At 48.5% G+C, this 21143-nt stretch overlaps 1 protein-coding gene across 1 annotated transcript in view; it reads left to right on the top strand.

The window, feature by feature from the left end:
* ZHX2 (zinc fingers and homeoboxes 2) overlaps positions 1-20782 on the top strand; it is a 51788-nt gene extending 31006 nt beyond the window's left edge. The window contains exons 3-4 of the mRNA XM_005857325.2: positions 12588-15360; positions 19567-20782. Of these exons, the coding sequence (XP_005857387.1) occupies positions 12825-15356 (2532 nt within the window). The 5' untranslated portion in view covers positions 12588-12824 and the 3' untranslated portion in view covers positions 15357-15360; positions 19567-20782. The remainder of the gene's footprint in view (positions 1-12587; positions 15361-19566) is intronic.
* Positions 20783-21143: the final 361 nt, after the last annotated feature.

Raw genomic sequence — 21143 nt, 5'->3', positions numbered from 1 at the left:
CAGTAACACGTGAAGCACCTGGCACAGTGGCCAGCGCTGGGCTATTAATAGCAATGTTGTATAATAGAAAGAGATTCTCTTGCCTTCTGGTCATGTGTTTCTACCTGCCCCAGGGACAGTCGGGGGCTGCAGAGGGGACAGTTCAGCTTGTGTCTGTAATCCTGCTGACAGAACCAGCTGGGTGGCCCCATCAGATGTGACTTGGAATGGAAGTGCAAACCTGGAATGGAAATGTGAACACTTGGCATCTGCACTCAACCTCAGGCCTTCCTCAGCACCCTGCATTCACTCTTTTGTGTTATTTTGTTTTGTTAATCCCCACCGGAGGATATTTTTTCCATGCTGTTTAGAGAGAGTGGAAGGCAGGGAGGGAGGGAGGGGGGGAGAGAGGGAGAGAGAGGGAGAGAGAGAGAGAGAGAGAGAGAGAGAGAGAGAGAGACATCAATGTGAAAGAGACACATCTATTGGCTGCTTCCTGCATGCACCTCGACTGGGGACTAGAGATCAAACCTGCAACCCAGGTATGTGCTCTTGTGCTCTTGACCAGGAATCGAACCCAGACCCTTCAGTGCTTGGGCCGACACTCTAACTACTGAGCCAGCCCTGCCAGGGCCCCTTCATTCATTCTTAAAATTACTTGTCAGTCTTGAAGTCCAGATATAGAGCATATTCTCAGTCTTGGTTAATATCTTGGATCTGCCTCTGTTCTGGTTAACTATTAACCGCCTAAAACAACACCAAAACCTAGGAGTTTCCAACAGAAATCGATCATAACTCACAATTCTACAAGTGAAAAGCTGAGACAGAGTATAGCAATTGGGGCTTGTCTCTACACCATGATCCTCCAAATTATAAGCTCCAGACAACAGCATTCCCAGTTCCCATATAGTGTTGGCCCTCAGTACATCTTTAATTGAATGAATGAATGAACCAGTCAACCAACCAATGAACAGCCAGTGGCCCAGACAGAGAGAGCATGAGATCCAACATGCCACATATCCTGTGGGTTGATCCTAGGTGGCTGGGTAGCTGAGGGTCTCTGAGTTGCTACTGCTAACAGTACAGGAATATTAACAGACCTCTGGGCCTGCTCTGAACTTGAGTCAGCCATATCCTGCTATTAAGAAAAATCCAGGGGAGACTATATAACTTACTTTGCTGTCAGCTGTTACAAGAGCTCCTAGAGAGAGTACTCCTTTGTTATCCCCCGTTGAAATCAAGTAATTGCCAAATGAGGTTCTCAGTGGGCTTGTCTTCTGCAAACTGCATTAGACACCAAGGAGATGTGCCGGCTAGAGCAGCGGTCGCCAACCTTTCGGGCCTCACGGACCACCAGTGGTCCATGAGCCACCGGTTGGCGACCACTGGGCTGGAGGATAAAGTAATGGGGTGTGATCGATGTTCATAAATTGAGTGAATGTCGATTGTGCACCTACTGACCAAGGCCCTGTGCTCAGAGCTATCAAAGACACAGTGATGAAGAGAACAGGGTCCTTGCCCAGAATGAGCCCTGACCCACTAGGGGAGAGACCTAGACCAGTAACTCTTAAGAGAGCCCTGTGGAAGGTTCACATGGTGTTTTTTGAGGCTGAGGGAGGAAACAAACAACCCGGCAGAGGGAATCAGACAGATTCTTGTGAGAGAAGGGATCTGAGCTACATTTGGAAGACAGGCTAAGTTCGACTGGAAGATTTTGGAGAGAGAGGCATTCCAGGCAGAGAGAACAGTGTGAACGAGGCCTGGAGGGGGGTGTGCGAAGGTTCAGAGTCAGTGAGTGTGCCTTAGGGTGGATCAAAAGCCCGGACAGTATCGGCAAAATTTTGATGATACTGAGGAATTTGAACAAGTTTGGGGGAGCCAGGGCAGGGTTCAGCCAGGGGGTAGTGTGCCATGATCTGTTTTTCAGACAGATCACAAGGCAGCCGTTTGGACAATGCCCAGGAAAAGCCGTGGCCGTGTATGGGAGGTAGATTGGGAGCCTGCTGTGACAGTATAGGGACCCAGGAGGAAGGCTGACCTGGGATGGGTGTGGGAGTGGGATGGAGCAGGGAACACCAGTAGAATGCCCAGTTCTTTCTGACACCTGCTTAAGTGGGATGGCAGCCCAGATTCATGATCCCGCCTAGCAGGGGAACAGAGTGAGGTAACCCCCCATCTTAGAGTGTCCTCCATAGAGTGTCACCATGGTCCTGGTCTCCTGGAAGGTGGCTGGCCTGAGACCAGTGCTTCTCCAACGGGAATTCCCACTGGAATTTGACTTTTAAATATATAGGTGCTTGGACCTCACCCCACGGAATCTGATGTACTGGGTATGGGGTGCAGCCCGGACACAGGAGTGTTTAAGAGCTCCCCAGCTGATGCTGTGTAGAGCCAAGGGTGACAGTCCCTGCCCCTGCCCTGGAGAAATGCCCTCCCCTACAAAGTCAGGCTGTCCAGCTGCTGTCAGTTGTCATTAGCTAATAATTTGTGTGATTTCTTAATGAAAGGCTATGTCCAGCCCTAGATAGTAAGCTCCATGAAAATGGGAATTGTATTCCCATTCCTGTGGCTACAAAGGTCATTCCACTGTGCTGTCAGGCCAGCTGCTTCAAGGTCACGGGAACATGGGTGACCACAGAACACCATGGCCCATTGCCGCACTTCATTGAAGTTATTCACTTCCTGGTGACATGTGTGTACTGTGCAGGACCACCTGTAAACCATTCAACTGGTCACAGTGAACTCCCATGAGGCCTTGGGTGTCGGTGGGGCCACACTCCCTGTGGAAGCTCCAGGGGACAATCCGTTTCCTTGCCTTTTTCTGTGTCCAGCAGCCACCTGTATCCCCTGGTTTGTGGCACCTTCTTCCATCTTCAAAGAGCATCACTCCAATCTCTGCTTCCATCATCACGTCGCCTCCTCTGTAGCCAAATCTCCCTCTGCCTGCCTCTTTTCTTTTAAGAGCTTTGAATTTTATTTTTCAATTACAGTTTATATTCAACATTATTTGATACTGGTTTCAGGTGTACAGCATGGAGTTAGATAATCATATACTTTACAAAGTGTTCCCCCTGGCACCATATGATTTCACTTATATGTGGGATCTACAGTACAAAATAAACAAACAAACAAAATTGAAACTAACTCCTAGACACAGAGAACAGACTGGACTGGTGATTGCAGAGGGAAGGGGATTGGGGGACTGGATGAAAGAGGTGAGGGGATTAAGAAGCACAAATCGGTAGCTATGAAATAATCCCAGGGATGCAAAATACAGCATAGGGCAGCCGTGGGCAAACTACAGCCCGCGGGCCGGATCCGGCCCGTTTGAAATGAATAAAACTAAAAAAAAAAAAAGACCGTACCCTTTTATGTAATGATGTTTACTTTGAATTTATATTAGTTCACACAAACATTCCATCCATGCTTTTGTTCCGGCCCTCCGGTCCAGTTTAAGAACCCATTGTGGCCCTCGAGTCAAAAAGTTTGCCCACCCCTGGCATAGGGAATATGGTCAATTATCTGCCTCTTTTAAGGACATCTGTGATTCTATGAAGGCCCACCTGGGTAATCCAAGACAATCCTTCCCTCTCAAGATCCTTAATGACATCATCAAGTCCTTTTTGCCACATTCGCAGGTTCCAGAGATTAGGACCTGGATATTTTAGGGCAAGCATGTCAAACTCGCGGCCCACAATGGAAATTTTTGTAAGAAACGTTTTAATAAAAATTTAGTAACTTAATTTCTACAATATCCTGTTATACATAATTATTAATAACGAACTACAACATTCACTAATGACTGATCACTATAATTGTGTTACATTTATTTCCCTTGTGTGCCTTACGCACAGGCGCACCATTTCTCCGCACTAATACTAGTAGCAAATATTTTAGCAGCTGATGGCCATGTCATTCGTCTTGGACTGACTTGTTTGGTGTGCACAACAGGAAATATTTCACTTTCAGACAACAAGAAAAATAGGTTTATTTGCATTGCGCTTATTAATTTGTGCAGTTATTCAGTGTCTGGTAAGTTAACGTTCAAGAAAAAATATTAATTTTTATCAAAATGTTCTCTTATTTTATGTTAATGATGACTGATTTACTTCAGCCCTTTGTATTCAGCGTGTCTATCGCAATTAACCTACGTTTCTATGAAAATTGAAGCTTTTGTTTTTCTGTGGCCCACAGAAACTTCAACCTTGCTTATTTGGCCCATGTTAGCTTCTGAGTTTGACATGCTTGTTTTAGGGGTTCATTATTAGCCCTGTGTCCTGTGCAGAGAGAAGAGAAACACAGCCCCTGGGTGCGGTTTAAGTCTGTGTGGTTTGTCTGGGATTGAACTGGCTTGCATGAATGGCTCTGTGGAGGACATTGTGCCAGACAGTACAAGTACACCTTCAGCCTTTACCCCAGGCTTTGAGGTGCAGGGGAGGCTCTTCAAGGTAGAGATGAAAGGGGTTCAAGAGACGGCTGTGGTTTTGGGAATGCAAAGGGTGGGCTGGAGGGAGGGCTGGGGGACAGAAGGGAGAGCGGGATCTGACACACAGAAGCGGCGACTGCTGAAAAGCCCTGTCTCGCCCTGCTCTGTGCCTGGGGAATAGAGAAATCTCACTCCTCTCCAGGCTCTGGGAAGATGGAGTGTACGCACATCACCCAAGGAATGAAATGAAAAGGTTACACGGGGAATTGTCGATATGATAAATCCCGACCATCTCGCAGCCTCTCTAAATGTTTTGATAGCAGAATTTGACGGCTTGTAAATCAGAGCAGGCCGATCTTAAACATTTGAAAGTGCCTTATTTATGTGTGCTACATGAAAAACCAGAATTCATTCCTTTTTCTTTCTGTCTCAGCAAGATTTTTTTTCTTCTTTCAGAAACACACCACACTTCCCCCAGCCCTGGTTTTCCAAGTTTGAGGATGCGTGGGGGTGTGCCTGTGTGTGGTGGCGACTGCTAGGATTCTTTCTACCTAGAAAAAAGATTGTTTTGCCTTGAAGATGATAATTAACTGCAAAAATTGTGAGGCCATTTTGCTTCAAAATATGTCTTAATCTTGTGTGTGTGTGTGTGTGTGTTTAGATTATTGCTCAGAGAAAGAGAGGTAGTAAAGATGTTAGTTACAATGTGATAGAGTTGTGATTTGAAGCCCAGGCAGGCATAAACAATGACAATTTCCTGATTGTCTTGGCTTGGATCTGAGTCATGAGCTACTTCAAGCCCCTCCAGGGAATTAATTTAATCTTAATCTTTCTACAACACTAATTCCTGCGTTGGAATACATTACAGTGGAGCTGCTCATCAACACTGCTACCATTTGTTGAGCATTTGTAGGTACCTGGCATGGTATTTTGATGGGGTCATTACAAGCATTATGCCATTTGTGGCATTCTAACAATCTGATGAGGTAGGCATTCACTCTGGATTTGTAGGTAAAGAAACCATATCTAGGAGAGCTGCAGTATCTTGCCGACATCATACAACTGGGAGGTGTTGGATGGAGCCTCAATTCAAACCCAAAGCTAGTGAACTGACCCCATCTGCTTAACTGGCTTCTCAAGGACCAATTCAGCTCAAAACACCTTGATCTTACCATGACATTGGGGACAGACGACCCCCTAGCAGAACCCATCCTCCCAACACAACCCACCTCTAAGAGAAATGTCACCCACCTGCCCCAAATAGATAGGCCACTGAAGTCCTATAATTGATGGTGAAGGAGGAGATCCTGGGTCCTCTCACCATACTTGTGCTCTTTCCCTTCCCAGATCTCATGGTTGCCTTATCTGATGGACAAGCTCAGGTCACCTCTAAGAGCCTTCCAACTCCAGTGCCCCATGGACCTTCTTGATCCTGGTTTTTCTCCTTTGGCTTCTCTCATTAGAGGGAGACAGTACACTTGGGTGCAAAGTCTTTGTTCATAAGCTATCAAGACAGTGCTTTATTTTGACTACTCCAAACAACGCATGTGATAGTTTTGTTTTTTAGTTCACTTTGCAAAAACTATTCCTTGAGATTAAAATGTCTTCTAACATTTGACCTAAATGCAGATGACTTCTCCACTTCCCTCTTTTTTTGGAGCTGTTTGGAGCTCTCAACTTATCTCATGTCCATCTGAATTGTCCTAGGTAGGAAAAGGAAGACATTTTTTACACTATAAAACCATGGAAGAATTTTGATTTCATATTGACAAATGAATAGTCGTACTTTCCAATGAAGCTTTTTAAGACCTTTCAGAAAGTGTCTTTGGGGAGAAGGGAATTGTTACAGGATAATGAATAATTTGAACATTACTTTGCAGTAAGCATGGAGTGTCAAAAGTAGTCAGTGCGTCTCCTCTCTTCTCATAGACACTCATTATCCTGTCCAGGCTGCTCTCTTGATTGGTGGATCCTCTCCTCAAAGAGGCTTTCCTTGAGTATCTCATGGAAAGTAACTCTTCAGTCACCATCATGTTTTTAAGGAAACTCTTCAGAGCACTTACCACACTATCTATAAGTTCTTTGTTTTTTATTTATTTTCTGTCTTCCCCTCCTAGATCATAGGCACCTTGAGAGCAGGAATGGTATGTCTTATTTCCCGATTATCTAACGCAGTGTCTGGTATATAGCAGGCACTCAACAGTGAGTGAGTGAGTGAGTGAGTGAGTGAACAAACATATGTCTGAGCTGTGTTCTCTTTTCCAAGGTCCATGTTTCTATTTCTAAAATGTAGGTCTTCTGCTGTATTTCCCTTTTTAAATGCCCAGAATGTTTGAAGATGGGCATGGGTAACAAGGAGCACCTGTCACGGCCAGCTCCAGTCCTCCTAGGGAGGTTTTGAAGACGAGGATGATGTGGTCAGATTCGTGTTTGGAAACATGATGTTCAGTCGTGGCATCAGTTGTCTGTTTCTAAAAATAAGGCATTGAAATTTTCAAATGACTCACTTTTCTTGATTAGCAAGGACTCAAGGTTATTCCTATAAAAGTGTCACTCTCACAACTGTCCTGAAATTCTTTCTTAAAGGAGAACAAATAGTGTGGAATAATAGCCAACACAAGAATGAGAGAATGTTGCACATGGGTGGGTCACCTAGCTTGTCTATCGAGGTGGGAAAGGCTGAGGATTGCTGTTTTAGGAAGAAATGGTGGCAGTGAGGAGGTTGGCCTGAAACTCTGCCTGTCAGGACATTTGCAGTTACGGGTGACAAAAAAAAAGAGCCTATCAAACTGACTTAAGCAAACTGACCTCATGGAAAAGTCGGAGAGCGTGTTGGATTCAGGCAGAGCAGCATTCAGTGGGATGTTGTCAGGACTCTTTGCTTCTCTCAACTCAGCTTTCAGCTCAGCTCTCAGACATGTTCCCCGTCATGTGGCAAGATGGCCGCTTGGGCTCCTGCACTTATATCCAATCCCGTCAGGAAATCCACTGGAAAAGGAATACATTTTTCTCCCAAGGGTTCCAATGAGAGCTCTGGAATGGAGCCACACTGGCTCTGACTGCTCCATTTGGGTCATGAGCCCATCCCTTAATCACTCACTATTGTTGGGGGACATGATGTTGTGAGTGGTCAGGACCAAGTCACATGCCCACTGCTGGTTGATGCACATGGGCCGTGAGTGGGTTGGGGCCTTTCTCTAGAAAGAACTGGATAGTCGTTGCCAAGGAGGAAGGAAAGGATGTTGTACGGGCGATGCCTGTCGCAAACAGGTAAAGCCCAGAGGCCAGGCCAAGATGTAGCTGCTGAGGGAAACCCTGAGGAGGACTCAGCTTAGCGCAGAGGAATGAAGAATTAGGAGACATCAAGGAAGAAGAGTCAGGAGGACCTGGTGCGTAATGCACTGTGGGGTGGGGAGAGGGTGGAGGAGCAGGAGAAATCCAGGTTTCTGGCCTGAATGACTGAGTAGATTGTGGTGCTTTTACTTGGAATAAAGAAACATTACGGAAAGATCGGGTTTGGGAGGCAGGTGGTGAGCTGGGTTCTTGTGTTAACATTTGAGAAACTCTCAGTGAGGATCATGGATGCACAGAGAACACAGTTGGAAGAGGCTCCAAGACCGGCCCGCCCAGCATCGGCCAGATTGCCCCGTCAGATACACCTTCCAGGTGGGGCTAACTGAGTAGAGTCTGTTATCCAACCTATGGGATATAGATCACCCATTTTTTAATTTATTTTATTTCCTTGGTTTTCATGAATCACGTTGGCCTTGTTTTTTAAAATAATCAAATGTCAGTGCCAGTGGCTGCTCCAGTTTTGTCCACTCACGAGTCCATGTAGTTCATCCTCACAGTCAGAATGGAAGGTCTGCACAGAGGAGACAGGGCTGGGAAGGCTGGTCTGGTCAACATCTATCTGCAAGGATGAGTTTAGAGCTTTGGGCTGGATGAGATCACCAAGGAGGACGAGAGGAGAGGGATAAGGACTAGCCAAGGGCATGGAGAGGCATCAATGGGAGCAGAAAATGGAAGGGGTCGTGAAGAAGGGCTGCCAGGGGGAGAACATGGAACACAGCCCAGGGAAGCCAGGGGCAGGGGACTTCACGAAGACTGTTTGCCCCTCAGAGGCAGTGGCGTGGCATCCATTTGGCAGTTACCTCAAAAGGCATCCACAGTGCAGGAGAACAGAATACAGGGGGCGAGGGATGAGCAGTGCAGTGCAGAAGAGATGAACAGGAGGATTCTCAAACTTCCCGTGAGAGGTTTGATGGTTACATCATTTTAACAACAGGTACCCGGTGTTGTGAGCTCAGAGCTCATTGTGAACAGGGCCCAGAACCGAACGTTGTGCTCGGATAGCTCCCTGGGTACCATTTCCATCCCCCTATGGCGATGGAAAAGCCAAGGTCGCAGAAGATTGAGGCAACTTGGCCAGGCTCACACACTGACGAGTGGTGGGACCAGGCCTAGAGACGAGCCTCTTCCACTCGGGAGCCCGAGCTCTTCCTTGCTGCCATAGGAGGCAAGAGCTTGTATAATAATGTGCAGACGATGGTGGAATTGAACAGCTTTGGAAAATGCACTGTTGCTTTTCATGTTTGTTTTGCTTTGTTTACTCTTTTAGGCAACCTGGAGTGTTTGTAACCCACAAACACCCAGGATATTGGGTGAAAGGAGTTGAGAGTTGGTGAGTGCTGGGCTGGAGGCCAGGTAGCGGGGTTATTAGTCTTATGGTGGGGAGTCCAACTACTTCCACTGAGGTGGAGAGAAAAGACCTGGGTGTGGAGATGGGGAAAAAGGTGACTGTTGTCTTGTGAGCTTGATCAGGTGACCTTGATCTTCTCAGAAACATTCAAGGCAGAATCTTTTACTAAAACAGAGAGGCAGCGTTGGGAGAACTAAAAATATTGGCTCAGTTGCCATAGAAATTTCTATGGGCATGTACAGAAGATGAATAAACAGACTTCGGAGCAGCATGACTGAGGTGAGATGAGCTGGTGTAAATGTGCAGCAGCTTATCCAGGGTTGGCAGCTGAGGGGGGCTGTGGGGGGAAGGTAGGGATGATCAGAAGGTAGATTGAAGGGGAGGAAGGTGCAGAACGGTCCATCTGAACCTCGCTTTGCCAAGTCCGTTCATCCTTAATACTAGCTCACTAATTCAGGTCACCCTTTTAGGGAACCAGAATGTTCCAGTGTTAAAGGTGTTCAGAGTCGAATCCTACAGGCACAGATTCGCCCCATTTTCCAGCTGCAGGAACTGAGGCTGGCCGTGGGGAATGGGAGGGCTGCATTTGGTGTCCTTCAGGTGCGTGTGGGTTTGGGGCCTGTGAGGCAGGCATCCTGGCTGTGGCCGGAGAAGGATGAATTCCTCTGTTGGTAAGTGGCAGAGCCAGGGTTCAAACCAGGGAGGCCTGGCTCCAGCCTGTGCCTCTTCCACCGAGCACGTGGGCCTAATGGTGAGTGCTGAGGAGCAGCAGGCGGCTGGAGGCCATATCCTCACCTACTAAAGGGCTGGAAGAGTCTGAGCTTTGGGACCATTGTCCCTGAGTAAATGATTAAAATTCTGGGCTCCAGGTTCACACGGGCCCAGAAGGGTCTGCCTTCTCAGGCATAGCTGGCTTCCTCTGACCCTGAGCACTAACTGAGTGGGGTCTCAGGTTACCACTCCTAGGACACCAGCCTCCTCTCAGAGCCCCGTGTCACCTAAATGCATAGTGACACTGATGCCGTGGGCCACATAGAACAGCCACAAACAGCATTTCGACCACTGAATTTTTTTTGATTTTTTAATTTTTATTTTTTGCTGGAGGAGACCATGCAAGCTTTCTTCTACCTAATATAAGAGTGTCTCCAGAGTAGCAACTTGAAAAATATGTTATAATTCAATTAAAATCTTTCTCCCTTGAACACTCCCAGAGGGGGAAAGCCACTAGGAATTTGTGAGAAATCTAATTTATAGACTCAGTATTGGGAAATTGAATCGTTACAGGGACCAAGCAGTGCGGATGGAGGCAGGAGAATCTGGGCTTCATCTTCCTCAGCAGCTCATTTCATCTCTCTGAGCCTCAGTTTCCTTACCTGTGAAATGGAGCTTAGAGCCATCTGTTGGTCTTGTGAGAATAGTAAAGATTGTGCATGCAAATAGCATCTTGCTACTGCATTTTCCTGCCTACACTTAACCAGTTCAGCAAGCCTCTACTTTAAAAAAAAAATAGTCTGTCTGAGCAACTGAACAATAAAAGCTAAGCACAGACACAGGTAACAGGAAATAGCTTTTTTTTAAAAAAAATGATTTTAAAGGGAGAGAGAAAAAAAATATCAATCCACTGCTTCCTGCATACCCCCTACTGGGGATGAATGTGCCCTGACGGAAATCAAACCAGTGACCTTTTGGTGCACCAGCCAATGCCCAACCAACTGAGCAATACCGGCTAGGACAGGAAATAGCTTCTTAAAGCTCTCCCCCCACCCCAACCACCAACTCCACTGCTATGGTCTCTATTGTTTCTAAAGGCGTCTCGTGTTATTCAGCACCCAGCATTCTCTGTTCTATTCTCTTCCACCATCATTACTTTGTACAGTTCTCCCCCATTTCTGCATCATCCTCTGACTTGTCACAACCTATTCCAGCAGCCGGAGTGTGATGATCAAGGGGGAGAGGGAAGCATGAGCCAAAATGCCAGGGTTTGCCAGCTGTCATAAGGGCGTGGAGTTCACTCTGATGGGAAACTGAGAGAGAGCTTCATGGAGGAAGGCGACATGAACTGATTCCTATCTTAAATCATCCCTCTGCTGCTCTGAAAAGGAAGGAAGCAAGAGACCCATGAGGCTGGTATAGACTTCCAGGCGGGAGATGATGGTGGCTGAACCAAGTCAGGAAGAGGTGGAAGTGGTCTGATACTAGATGTCTTTTGAAGACAGAGTCAACAGGATTGATGGTGGATGAATTGTGTGGGGTGAAGCCAAGAGGTCTTTGGCCCAAGGGAGCAATGGTGGAGTTATTGATGGAGGTGAAGAACTCTGTAGAGGGTGACACGTGTTTGAGGGGAAGATCAAGAGTCTGGTGTTCAGTGAGGACATGGAGACTGAAGATGTCAGTTGAGGGTTGTCATAAAGAGGACATGGTTCCCCCAGCTCTGCTATGCCATGTCCTGTCCTCACCGGTACCCTGAGGGACCCTCACCACTGTAGACGAAGTTGCCCAGCAAGAAAATACAGGGCTCCAGCCTTAGGGTGGCCAGGTTCTGGGTTCACAAGGTAGAAACGCCCCTCTCCTGTGTCCTGCTCAGGTTTGTCACCTAAGTCCCTAAGGAGATGGGTGTGGACCCAGAACCGCACAGAGTAGCCCATGAATGTAAGTATTCATTTACTGCCTTGAGCACTTTTGTCAGTGGGACCTACACCCAAGCCAATGGGAGGGGCAGGAGGTGATATGCCATCTCCTCCATTACCCTCTCCCCAGATGTCAGCTATCCCAACACTTCTCCTTTAGCCACACAATGAAAGGCTCTATCTACATCAGCCCATGAATTTAGATGCCTAGCCCATCAGTCCTAGAAGGTGTATCTCTACAGTGTAGTATCATGCAGCCATTTTAAAATCATTATTTTGCTCCATATTTATAGAAATGGGGAACCTTTCAAGTGAAATGAAGGAACTATAATATTGGGGGTGATGTTTTTCTCCTTTATACTTCAGTGCATTTTTCTGGATTATCTATAGTGGTTTTATTTTTATGAATAGAAACAAAAGTTAATAACTGTTTTTTAATGCCCATACAAATGCCACTTGCTGGATCCAGGAAAGCGTCTTACTTCTAACATCCCAACAATTAAAGCGGCTTGAGAGCCCAGCCGCTTGTCATCTGCAGCTTTCCCTCCACCACCCCACCCACCACTCCAGAACTCAGTACCTTTGCTGCTTTTCTGTATCTATTAGTCTCTAAACGTGACAGAGTGAGCTGCATCCTCCTTTGCTTGTTTTGGGCCAGTTCCCACTTCCCTTGCAAGAGAGGGAAGAAAAGAAGAATGTAATCTTTCACTGTGGCGTGCGCCCACCCTCATGCTTACCTGCGTGTTTGCTCTGGGTGCCATTTGGGATGGTTATGGGTGCAGCTCAGAAAGCAATGCTAGTTTCTTTTGCCTTGTAGAGAAACACTGACCCTATCTTTGTTCTTGTCCCACAGATATGATGCTGCCTCTTGTGTTTAACTGTTGGAGCAGTTACAATTTTCTGTGCTGAGATCATTCTGGAAACACTAGACTTCAGCATTGACGAAGCCAAAGTCATCGGAGGGGAGATAAAGCCAAGAGCCTTTCTTTGAACAAACAAATAAGTTTGTTCCAAAAGTTTTACTGCCCCCTCTAGGCGCCCCCCCACCCACCCCTGCCCCAAAATAAGCCATTGCACGCAGGCAGGCAGCATGGCGAGCAAACGAAAGTCTACAACCCCGTGCATGGTTCGGACATCACAAGTTCTAGAACAAGATGTGCCCGAGGAAGGAGACAGGGCCAAAGAAAAGGGGATCGTCACGCCACAGCCTGAAATGGCCAAGGGCAGTTGGGCGGCGGAACCTGAAAACTCTTCCAAAGAAAATGAAGTGATAGAGGTGAAATCGACAGGGGAGAACCCCTCCAAAAAGCTCCAAGGCGGTTATGAGTGCAAATACTGCCCCTACTCCACGCAAAACCTGAATGAGTTCACGGAGCACGTGGACATGCAGCACCCCAACGTGATTCTCAACCCCCTCTACGTGTGTGCTGAATGCAATTTCACAACCAAAAAGTATGACTCCTTGTCTGACCACAACTCCAAGTTCCATCCTGGGGAGACCAACTTCAAGCTGAAGTTGATCAAGCGCAATAATCAAACTGTCCTAGAGCAATCCATTGAAGCCACCAACCACGTTGTGTCCATCACCACCAGCGGCCCCGGGAGTGGTGACAATGACCCTGGGATCTCAGTGAGTAAAACCCCCATCATGAAGCCAGGGAAACCGAAAGCTGATGCCAAGAAGGTGCCCAAGAAGCCCGAGGAGGCCACCCCCGAGAACCACATGGAAGGGACTGCCCGCCTGGTGACAGACGCAGCTGAGATCCTCTCGAGACTCGGAAGCGTGGAGCTGCTCCAGGAGTTAGGGCACGTCACGCCTTCTGTCCAGCTCCCACCAAACATCAACCTGGTCCCCAAGGTCCCCGTCCCGCTGAATACTACCAAATACAACTCTGCCCTGGACACGAACGCCACCATGATCAACTCCTTCAACAAGTTCCCTTACCCGACCCAGGCTGAGTTGTCCTGGCTCACAGCTGCGTCCAAACACCCAGAGGAGCACATCAGAATCTGGTTTGCCACCCAGCGCTTAAAGCACGGCATCAGCTGGTCCCCAGAGGAAGTGGAGGAGGCCCGGAAGAAGATGTTTAATGGTACCATCCAGACTGTCCCCCCGACAATCACTGTGCTGCCCACCCAGCTGGCTCCCACAAAGATGTCTCAGCCCATCCTCCAGACAGCTCTGCCATGCCAGATCCTCGGCCAGACCAGCCTGGTGCTGACTCAGGTGACCAGCGGGTCAACCACTGTCTCTTGCTCCCCCATCACACTTGCCGTGGCCGGAGTGACCAGCCACAGCCAGAAGAGACCTTTAGTGACTCCACAGGCTGCCCCTGAGCCCAAGCGTCCACATGTCGCTCAGGTCGCTCAGGTGGCTCAGGTGCCAGAGCCCCCACCCAAGGTGGCGAGCCTTTCGCTGACCGCGGCCAGCGACCGCAAGAAGACAAAGGAGCAGATAACCCACCTCAAGGCGAGCTTTCTCCAGAACCAGTTCCCTGACAATGCTGAGATCTACCGACTCATCGAGGTGACCGGCCTTGCCAGGAGCGAGATCAAGAAGTGGTTCAGTGACCACCGGTACCGGTGCCAAAGGGGCATCGTCCACATCACCAGCGAAACCCTTGCCAAAGACCAGCTGGCCATGTCGGCCTCCCAACACGGTCGCACGTACCATGCCTACCCAGACTTTGCCCCACAGAAGTTCAAAGAGAAGACCCAGGGTCAGGTTAAAATCCTGGAAGACAGCTTTTTGAAAAGCTCTTTTCCGACCCAAGCGGAACTGGATCGGCTGAGGGTGGAGACCAAGCTGAGCAGGAGGGAGATCGACTCCTGGTTCTCAGAGCGGAGGAAGCTTCGGGACAGCATGGAGCAAGCGGTCTTGGATTCCATGGGGTCTGGCAAAAAAGGCCAGGATGGGGTGGCCCCCAACGGTGCTCTGTCTCGACTTGACCAGCTCACCGGTGCCCAACTGGTCAGTTCTCTGCCCAGTCCTTCACCAGCAATTACAAAAAGTCAAGAACAAGTCCATCTCCTGAGGAGCACGTTTGCAAGAACCCAGTGGCCTACACCCCAGGAGTATGACCAGTTAGCAGCAAAGACCGGCCTGGTTCGAACTGAAATTGTGCGTTGGTTCAAGGAGAACAGGTGCTTGCTGAAAACCGGGACCTTAAAGTGGATGGAGCAGTACCAGCAGCAGCACATAGCGGAGGACCACGGCTATGACACCCTGTCGAGGAAAGCCGTCAAGGCCGCCGTCACCGAGAGCCCGAAGAACGGGAGCGAGGTGGGCCCACAATACCACAAGGACCCCAAAAAGCTCTTCGAAGAGGACTTGGAGAAGTTGGTGCCCAGGGTGAAAGTGGGCAGCGAGCCAGCAAAAGAGGGTTTGCCAGCAAAGCCCTCAGAGGCCACCTTGGACAGGTCAGAGGGCAACAGCCGAGAAGGCCAGGGGAGTGACGAAAACGGGGAGTCAGGCGTTGTGGATTGGGTGGAGGTGACGGTCGGAGAGGAGGATGCCACCTCTGACCGGTCAGACAGCTGGAGCCAGACTGCCCCGGAAGGCACCGCAGAGCTGGCCGACTCGGACTCCGACAGCGTCCCTGCCGAGGCTGGCCAGGCCTAGACAGGTAATGCCACCTGTTTCCCCTGGGCAAGGAGGGGAGGATGCTGGGTTTCTTTCTTTTGGTTGCCAGAGCCAATGGAGTTTGTAGGGTACAGAGAATGTTGACAAAGATGATGGGTTCTTTATTTTTTTTTTGAAAGGAAGAGAAGTAGGGGCTCGTAGATTTCATGTTCTTATTTAAAAGGCTGTGCCAATGGGTGACAGCCCTGTGGCCTGTGGCCTGTGGCCTGTCTGGACACCACCCTTTGGGCCTGTCCGTTCTAAAGTCTAGTTGCAGTTGTAATCGCCTGTTTTGTGATCTCTGCTCTAAGAACAAAAACAAACAAGAAAAGGATGTGTCCTTTCCTTTTTTTTCTTTTTGGATTTTTAAAGGGTAAGTATCTACGTTTACTGGCTGTAGACTTGGGGTCGTTTCTATTAACCTGAAAGGTTTGGGCATTTGCCTTGTCATGGTGAATGGAAGGTGCCCTGTGTATCTCATTAAGTAACCCTGCTCCTAGCTCTGCTGATTGGGTCCCCCAAGCCCCTTCAATCTGGACGAGACTGGTGTAAATTAGGCCCGTGGAGCCACAGAGGCCTGGGAAGGGAGGTTACCATGGTTACTAATGGCCATGTCATCCACATAATGGGACATGCCACCCAAGCCCTTGGTGTTTGTGCTTCACAAGAGGTCTGTGCAAATCAAGACCTAAAGCACAGCAGCTTGCTTGGTGGTGCACTTAGAAAAGATGTCAGAGGTGGGCGTGGGGGGTAGTAGGGAGAAGGATGCAGGAGGGAAAGGTCCACCTTGGCCAAAGCACAAAAGCCCTCCCCGCCCCATGTCATCGTTAAAAATAATAAAGGTAAGGACTTCCAGAATGATTGGAAAAGTCCCAAAGGGAGCCTGGAAATGACCATGCCTCTTTATTAATGAATTTGGACAGCTGTGGCTGGCCATGTCACTCATTCAATCATTTATCCAGTAATAAAATGAGGCACCTGGCAAAAAAAAATAAAGTCTTCTGGAAACCTTGTTTTAGCCAGTTCCTTCCGGTATGAAAAGAGCAGTTTAATGAGCAGCCAATCACAGAATGGCGTCGTCTTCCTCCAAGGAAGGAGGAAGTAGTAATGGGTTGTGGATCAGGAAGCAGCTCAGAGGGAGGGGGCATGACAGGAAGAGGGCTAAAGGCTGCTGATGTCACCAATAGTGCCAGCTACCCACCTCCGTCTGGCTGCCTCAGTTTTGTCCTCCCTCTGGCCACTTTCTTGCAAAACCCTACCAGTCTGGCCCCTCTCTCTCTTGTTAAAGTGGAAGAGCGATGGTTTTTGTCCAATCAGAATCTGCCTGAAAGCTCCCAGTTTTCCTTGTCTACTGTCCTTGACCTTTTCTGATTCATGATACAAGTCTACATGATTGTTTTAGACCAGTGGTTCTCAACCTTCCTAATGCTGCGACCCTTTAATACAGTTCCTCATGTTGTGGTGACCCCCAATTTCATTGTTACAAATTGAACATAATTAAAGCATAGTGATTAATCACAAAAACAATATGTAATTATATATGTGTTTTCCGATGGTCTTAGGCGACCCCTGTGAAAGGGTCGTTCGACCCCCAAAGGGGTCGCGACCCACAGGTTGAGAACTGCTGCTTTAGACAGTAGGGTCCAGTTCAATTTGACAAATGCATCCTGAACACCTACTGTGTGCCAGCCCACACTCGTAAACTCATCTGGAGTCTGCCTAGTGAGTTTCAAATATGACCCCATTTGCTCAAATTCTGTTGAACCACCTGGGTAACATTCAGTGAAGGGAAAAAGGCAGGAAGGGGCGGTGACCCCTCTGATTCCTTCTGTCTTGAGCCTCCCTGAGAGCAATGAGGGGGGACTTACCTGACCTATAAGTCTCAGCAGTTTCCCCAACCCCAGAGCTCCCCAAACTGCTACGGGGAAAGAGCTTCTGCCAGATGTGCCAAAGTTGACCGAGGCCTGGTGTGGAGATGATTGTGAGTGGAATGGGCTTTTCCCTATCCACTGGGAAATCGCTTACTCCCTCTCCATGCCATTGTATTGTCCTTATCTCAATTCTAATTAAAATCAGGCCATGCCCCCTCTTATCGAAGGCAACTTGCCTCAGAAATATGATTGAGAGATAATAAATCACTATCACACTGCTTGTTTTTCTTTCTCATGGAACAAAGTGTTATTCTCTCCTGAGTCCGAAGGGCTTGGGGAAATCCCTACAGGGAAAATGAAAGAGAAACAGAAACGGAAAGCTATCGGAAAGCTATCAAGTGGGGAAAGAATTCTAATTGTTTCGTGTTTCCCCAACGGGTAAAATAATAGAGAAGCAGATTTTGCTACAGAATTAGAGACAGCACTTTTTAACATCCCAATTGTCCCCGAGGTAGACAGGGGCGGCTGTGGGAGGCAGTGGGTTCCCTGTCCTGGGCGGAGTTCAGAGAGAGGCTGGACATCCACGTGGCAGAAATGTTTGAACAGTGGCCGTGAGGAAATGGGCGCGATGGCCCTGCAGTTTCCTCCCAAAGCTGAGACCTGCTGCTCTGGGCCCAGGGGGATCCATCAGGTCATTGGCCTCTGCTGTTGGGGAATGCCTGTGACCGAGGGGTAAGATTCTGGGTAGAAACCCAGGAGGTTAAAAAAGCAATATTAGCAAGAGGCCACAGGGTCAAAATCGCTGTGATACTCAAAAAAATAAACCTGAAATGTGAACTTATCCTGAGTGGGCCAGACACGGTGTAGGGAGGGAGGGACGGGGTCAGCAGTGAACACTGTGGGCACCGTCCATGCCGTCACGGGCCTCATAAGATGTACAATTAGCCAGGCAGTCTGAGGACAGCTGTGCTGGGGAAACCCCGGCACAGGGACACTCAACGAAGAGAACTGATGGCATCTGGGACAAGGCCTTTCGGGGAAGTGGCCTGCAAGCTGGGATTTGCTGGGGGGAAGGCGATTGGGCCCAGACGAAGACACCAGCCCTGCCTCTGCTTCCTCTTCCTCTGTTCCGAGCGAGCGTCTTCCCAGATTCACTGTGAGAGAGCTGCCAGCCCCACAGCCGAGTCCCGCCCAGAGCGACACACCCTGCACAAAGCCAAAGGAGACTGGATGTGCAGCAGTTCCCACAGACATCTGGGATCTCTGCAGCAGCCGAGAAAAGGCGCTCTGTCCCTTTCTCTGAATCATCCCTTTGGTCTTGCAAGGTGTTGTTTTATATTTTTTTAAGGGCCTTGTTCAGCATTTCTTCCTTATGAATGCATATGCTTGGAGAATTCTGCATGTTCATGTCCATAAGAAATTACACAGGGAAGGAGAAAAACCTCATTGCCAGATAGAGAACCACCTTAGTTTTGAGGTTTACCTAAAAAGTGGCAGTTTCTGCCAATCACTTAAAGAGACAGGGGTCAGTTTCGTTTATGAGACAGGAGGAAAATGTGTGTACTCTCACCCATGCACACACACACATACACACACACACACACACATACACACACACGAATTTGCTTACCCCTAAGGCCCTGATTTTATACCTGGCCTTCCTCGAGGAAAAATGAAGCAATATTTCTGGAGCACCGGCCTGTTTTGCACGGCTCATCTGTATCCCTCTCAGAAGCCGTTGGGGTATGAATTATAAAGTGAGTCAAGTTTGGGGAGCTTCACTGGCCTCAGCACGCAGCTAGGAGGTGGGAAGATCCTGGATCAGCTTTCTGGTTGAGGGAGGGAAGAGCAGTCGCTGTCCACTCAAAGAGACGAATGCCGTTATCACCCGTGTCTTACAGACACAGAAACACAGCCCTTGGCAGAATAAGTCACGTGTCCACTGCCTCAGGGCCAGCAGGTGGGCAAGGTCAGAACCAGAATCTCCATTTGTCTGATTCCAGAGCCTGTGAGCAGACACTGTGACTGGCTGCCTGTACAGGGATCATCAAGGGGCTCGTAATGATGAAGGAATCACACAGGTCACACCCCTGTGATCCCCCAGGAAGCCACCCTGGTTCTGAGGCTGCCTCCCAATCTGGTCAGATTGTGCTCAGGAAACACTTTAAAACCGGCCCCAAACTTGAAGGGTGTTTGTTCATCTCTCCTCCTGTCCCTGTTCCCTTCCCTCCCCCCAAACCCCCCTCCCCCACACTGGCTTTGGAAGGGGTCATTCCCAGCCCCTGCCACCAGCCACCATCTCCCTGACATCTTGTCTCTGGTTTTGTGTCATCTTCTAGGGAAGTCGGTCAGAACGGCTCTGTCTGTGAAGAAAGAAGAGAACTCCCCTCCCGGGCCTGCGGGGCCACCTGACCAGAGACTCCAGCCGGACCTAGTTAGCTGGCCTGTCCCTGCAGGCACGGACCGAGCGGCGTTACAGGCGCCTCCCAGAGGACCGGTGGGAATTGTTCATCGTGCCAAAGTCCTACTACTGCGTTTTCAATGGGTCCTTGTAAATAGTTGGCTCCTCTGCCCTGTCCCCCACCTCTTGCTCCACTGGAACCAATTTGTACAACGTGGGAATTTTGCTACCTTTTTAATCGCGGGCAATTTCCATCTCCAGCACTACCATCGGGAGGTTTTTCCCAGGAGGCGGGGGCTGGTCACACGCGCTTTTTTTCCCTTCCTTTTCGTTTTTATTTTATTAATTTGGGGAAAGGGATAATATTAGCATTAGTGCCATTATATCTACTGGATTTTAGGTAGGGAGAGTTCATTTTTAAAGGTGGATTGAAATTTGGGAGATTTCTCGGGGAGGCGTCGGACTCAACTTGAAGAGAGTTTACAGAGGGCAGATCTTCCAAATCAAATCTGTTTCCACTTCTCCCCCAACCGCCTCTGGGATCCCCGGGTAGCCACGCACAATGCTTTCCCAGCGGCCTCCTGCAGGTCTGGTTTCTCAATGGCCTGGCCTCTGAGTCAGACCGGGGGCCCAGCCATTGCCGGGCGACCTGGGGGGCAGGTGGCTGTCCTTTTAAAGCACCTTTTTAGATACTCACAGAAAGGGCTCCCCCCTTTGTAGCATTGTCATTACTTTTATAAAATGGCAACAAAAAGAGATCTTCCTCTCTAGATGGTACAAAGATGAACCGTGTTGGTTTTCGTTTCTGTTCCTAACTGCCTTTTCTCAGTGTGGTATTTGACAAGATTTCAGCTTGACGCCTCACCATGAATTGATTTTTTTGTTTGTGTGTTTGTTTTGGGCCAATTTTAGACTCCTGAGTGCGCTTTTCTTCCCAGTTAGTTCTAACTTTTAAAGAAGAAAAACCAAGAGATATACCTGGTGTAAATGTTGCAATATGAATTGTGTGTGCAACCCACCCACCCCCCCTATTTGAGTACATTGCACAAATAAAATGCTAGGGAGTTTGGGAAAAAAAACCCACAATTTTTCTAACTTGTTGCTCCTTTGCTGTAACTCAATAAAGCAAAGACTAAACATTTTTATAACCTTTTCCTCTGCTCCTGGTCCTTTCATTTCTGTCTGGCTCCCAGGCCGCGGCAAACACCCCCATTGGGCATGGAAAGGGGTGTTTGTGAAAGGAGGGCGCACTGGAGGAAGCTGGATGCAGGTCTGAGATGACATTCCAGACACCTGTGCCTCTGGCTTTGGGGACTCTGCTATATGCAATCGATCCTCTCCTTACCACCCGTTGACCTCCAAACTCCTCCTATTCACCCCCCACCAAAAAAAAAAAAAAATCCAAAAAAATCTAACCTGCACTCTTCTTATTAAAAAAAAAAAAAGAAAGCCATAGCCAGTATTGCTCAGTGGATAGAGCGTCAGCCTGCGAACTGAAGGGTCCCAGGTTTGATT

This window comes from Myotis brandtii, unplaced genomic scaffold, assembly GCF_000412655.1.
Source record: "Myotis brandtii unplaced genomic scaffold, ASM41265v1 scaffold1102, whole genome shotgun sequence".
NCBI lineage: Eukaryota > Metazoa > Chordata > Mammalia > Chiroptera > Vespertilionidae > Myotis > Myotis brandtii.
This window is presented reverse-complemented; position numbering and strand designations above follow the sequence as displayed.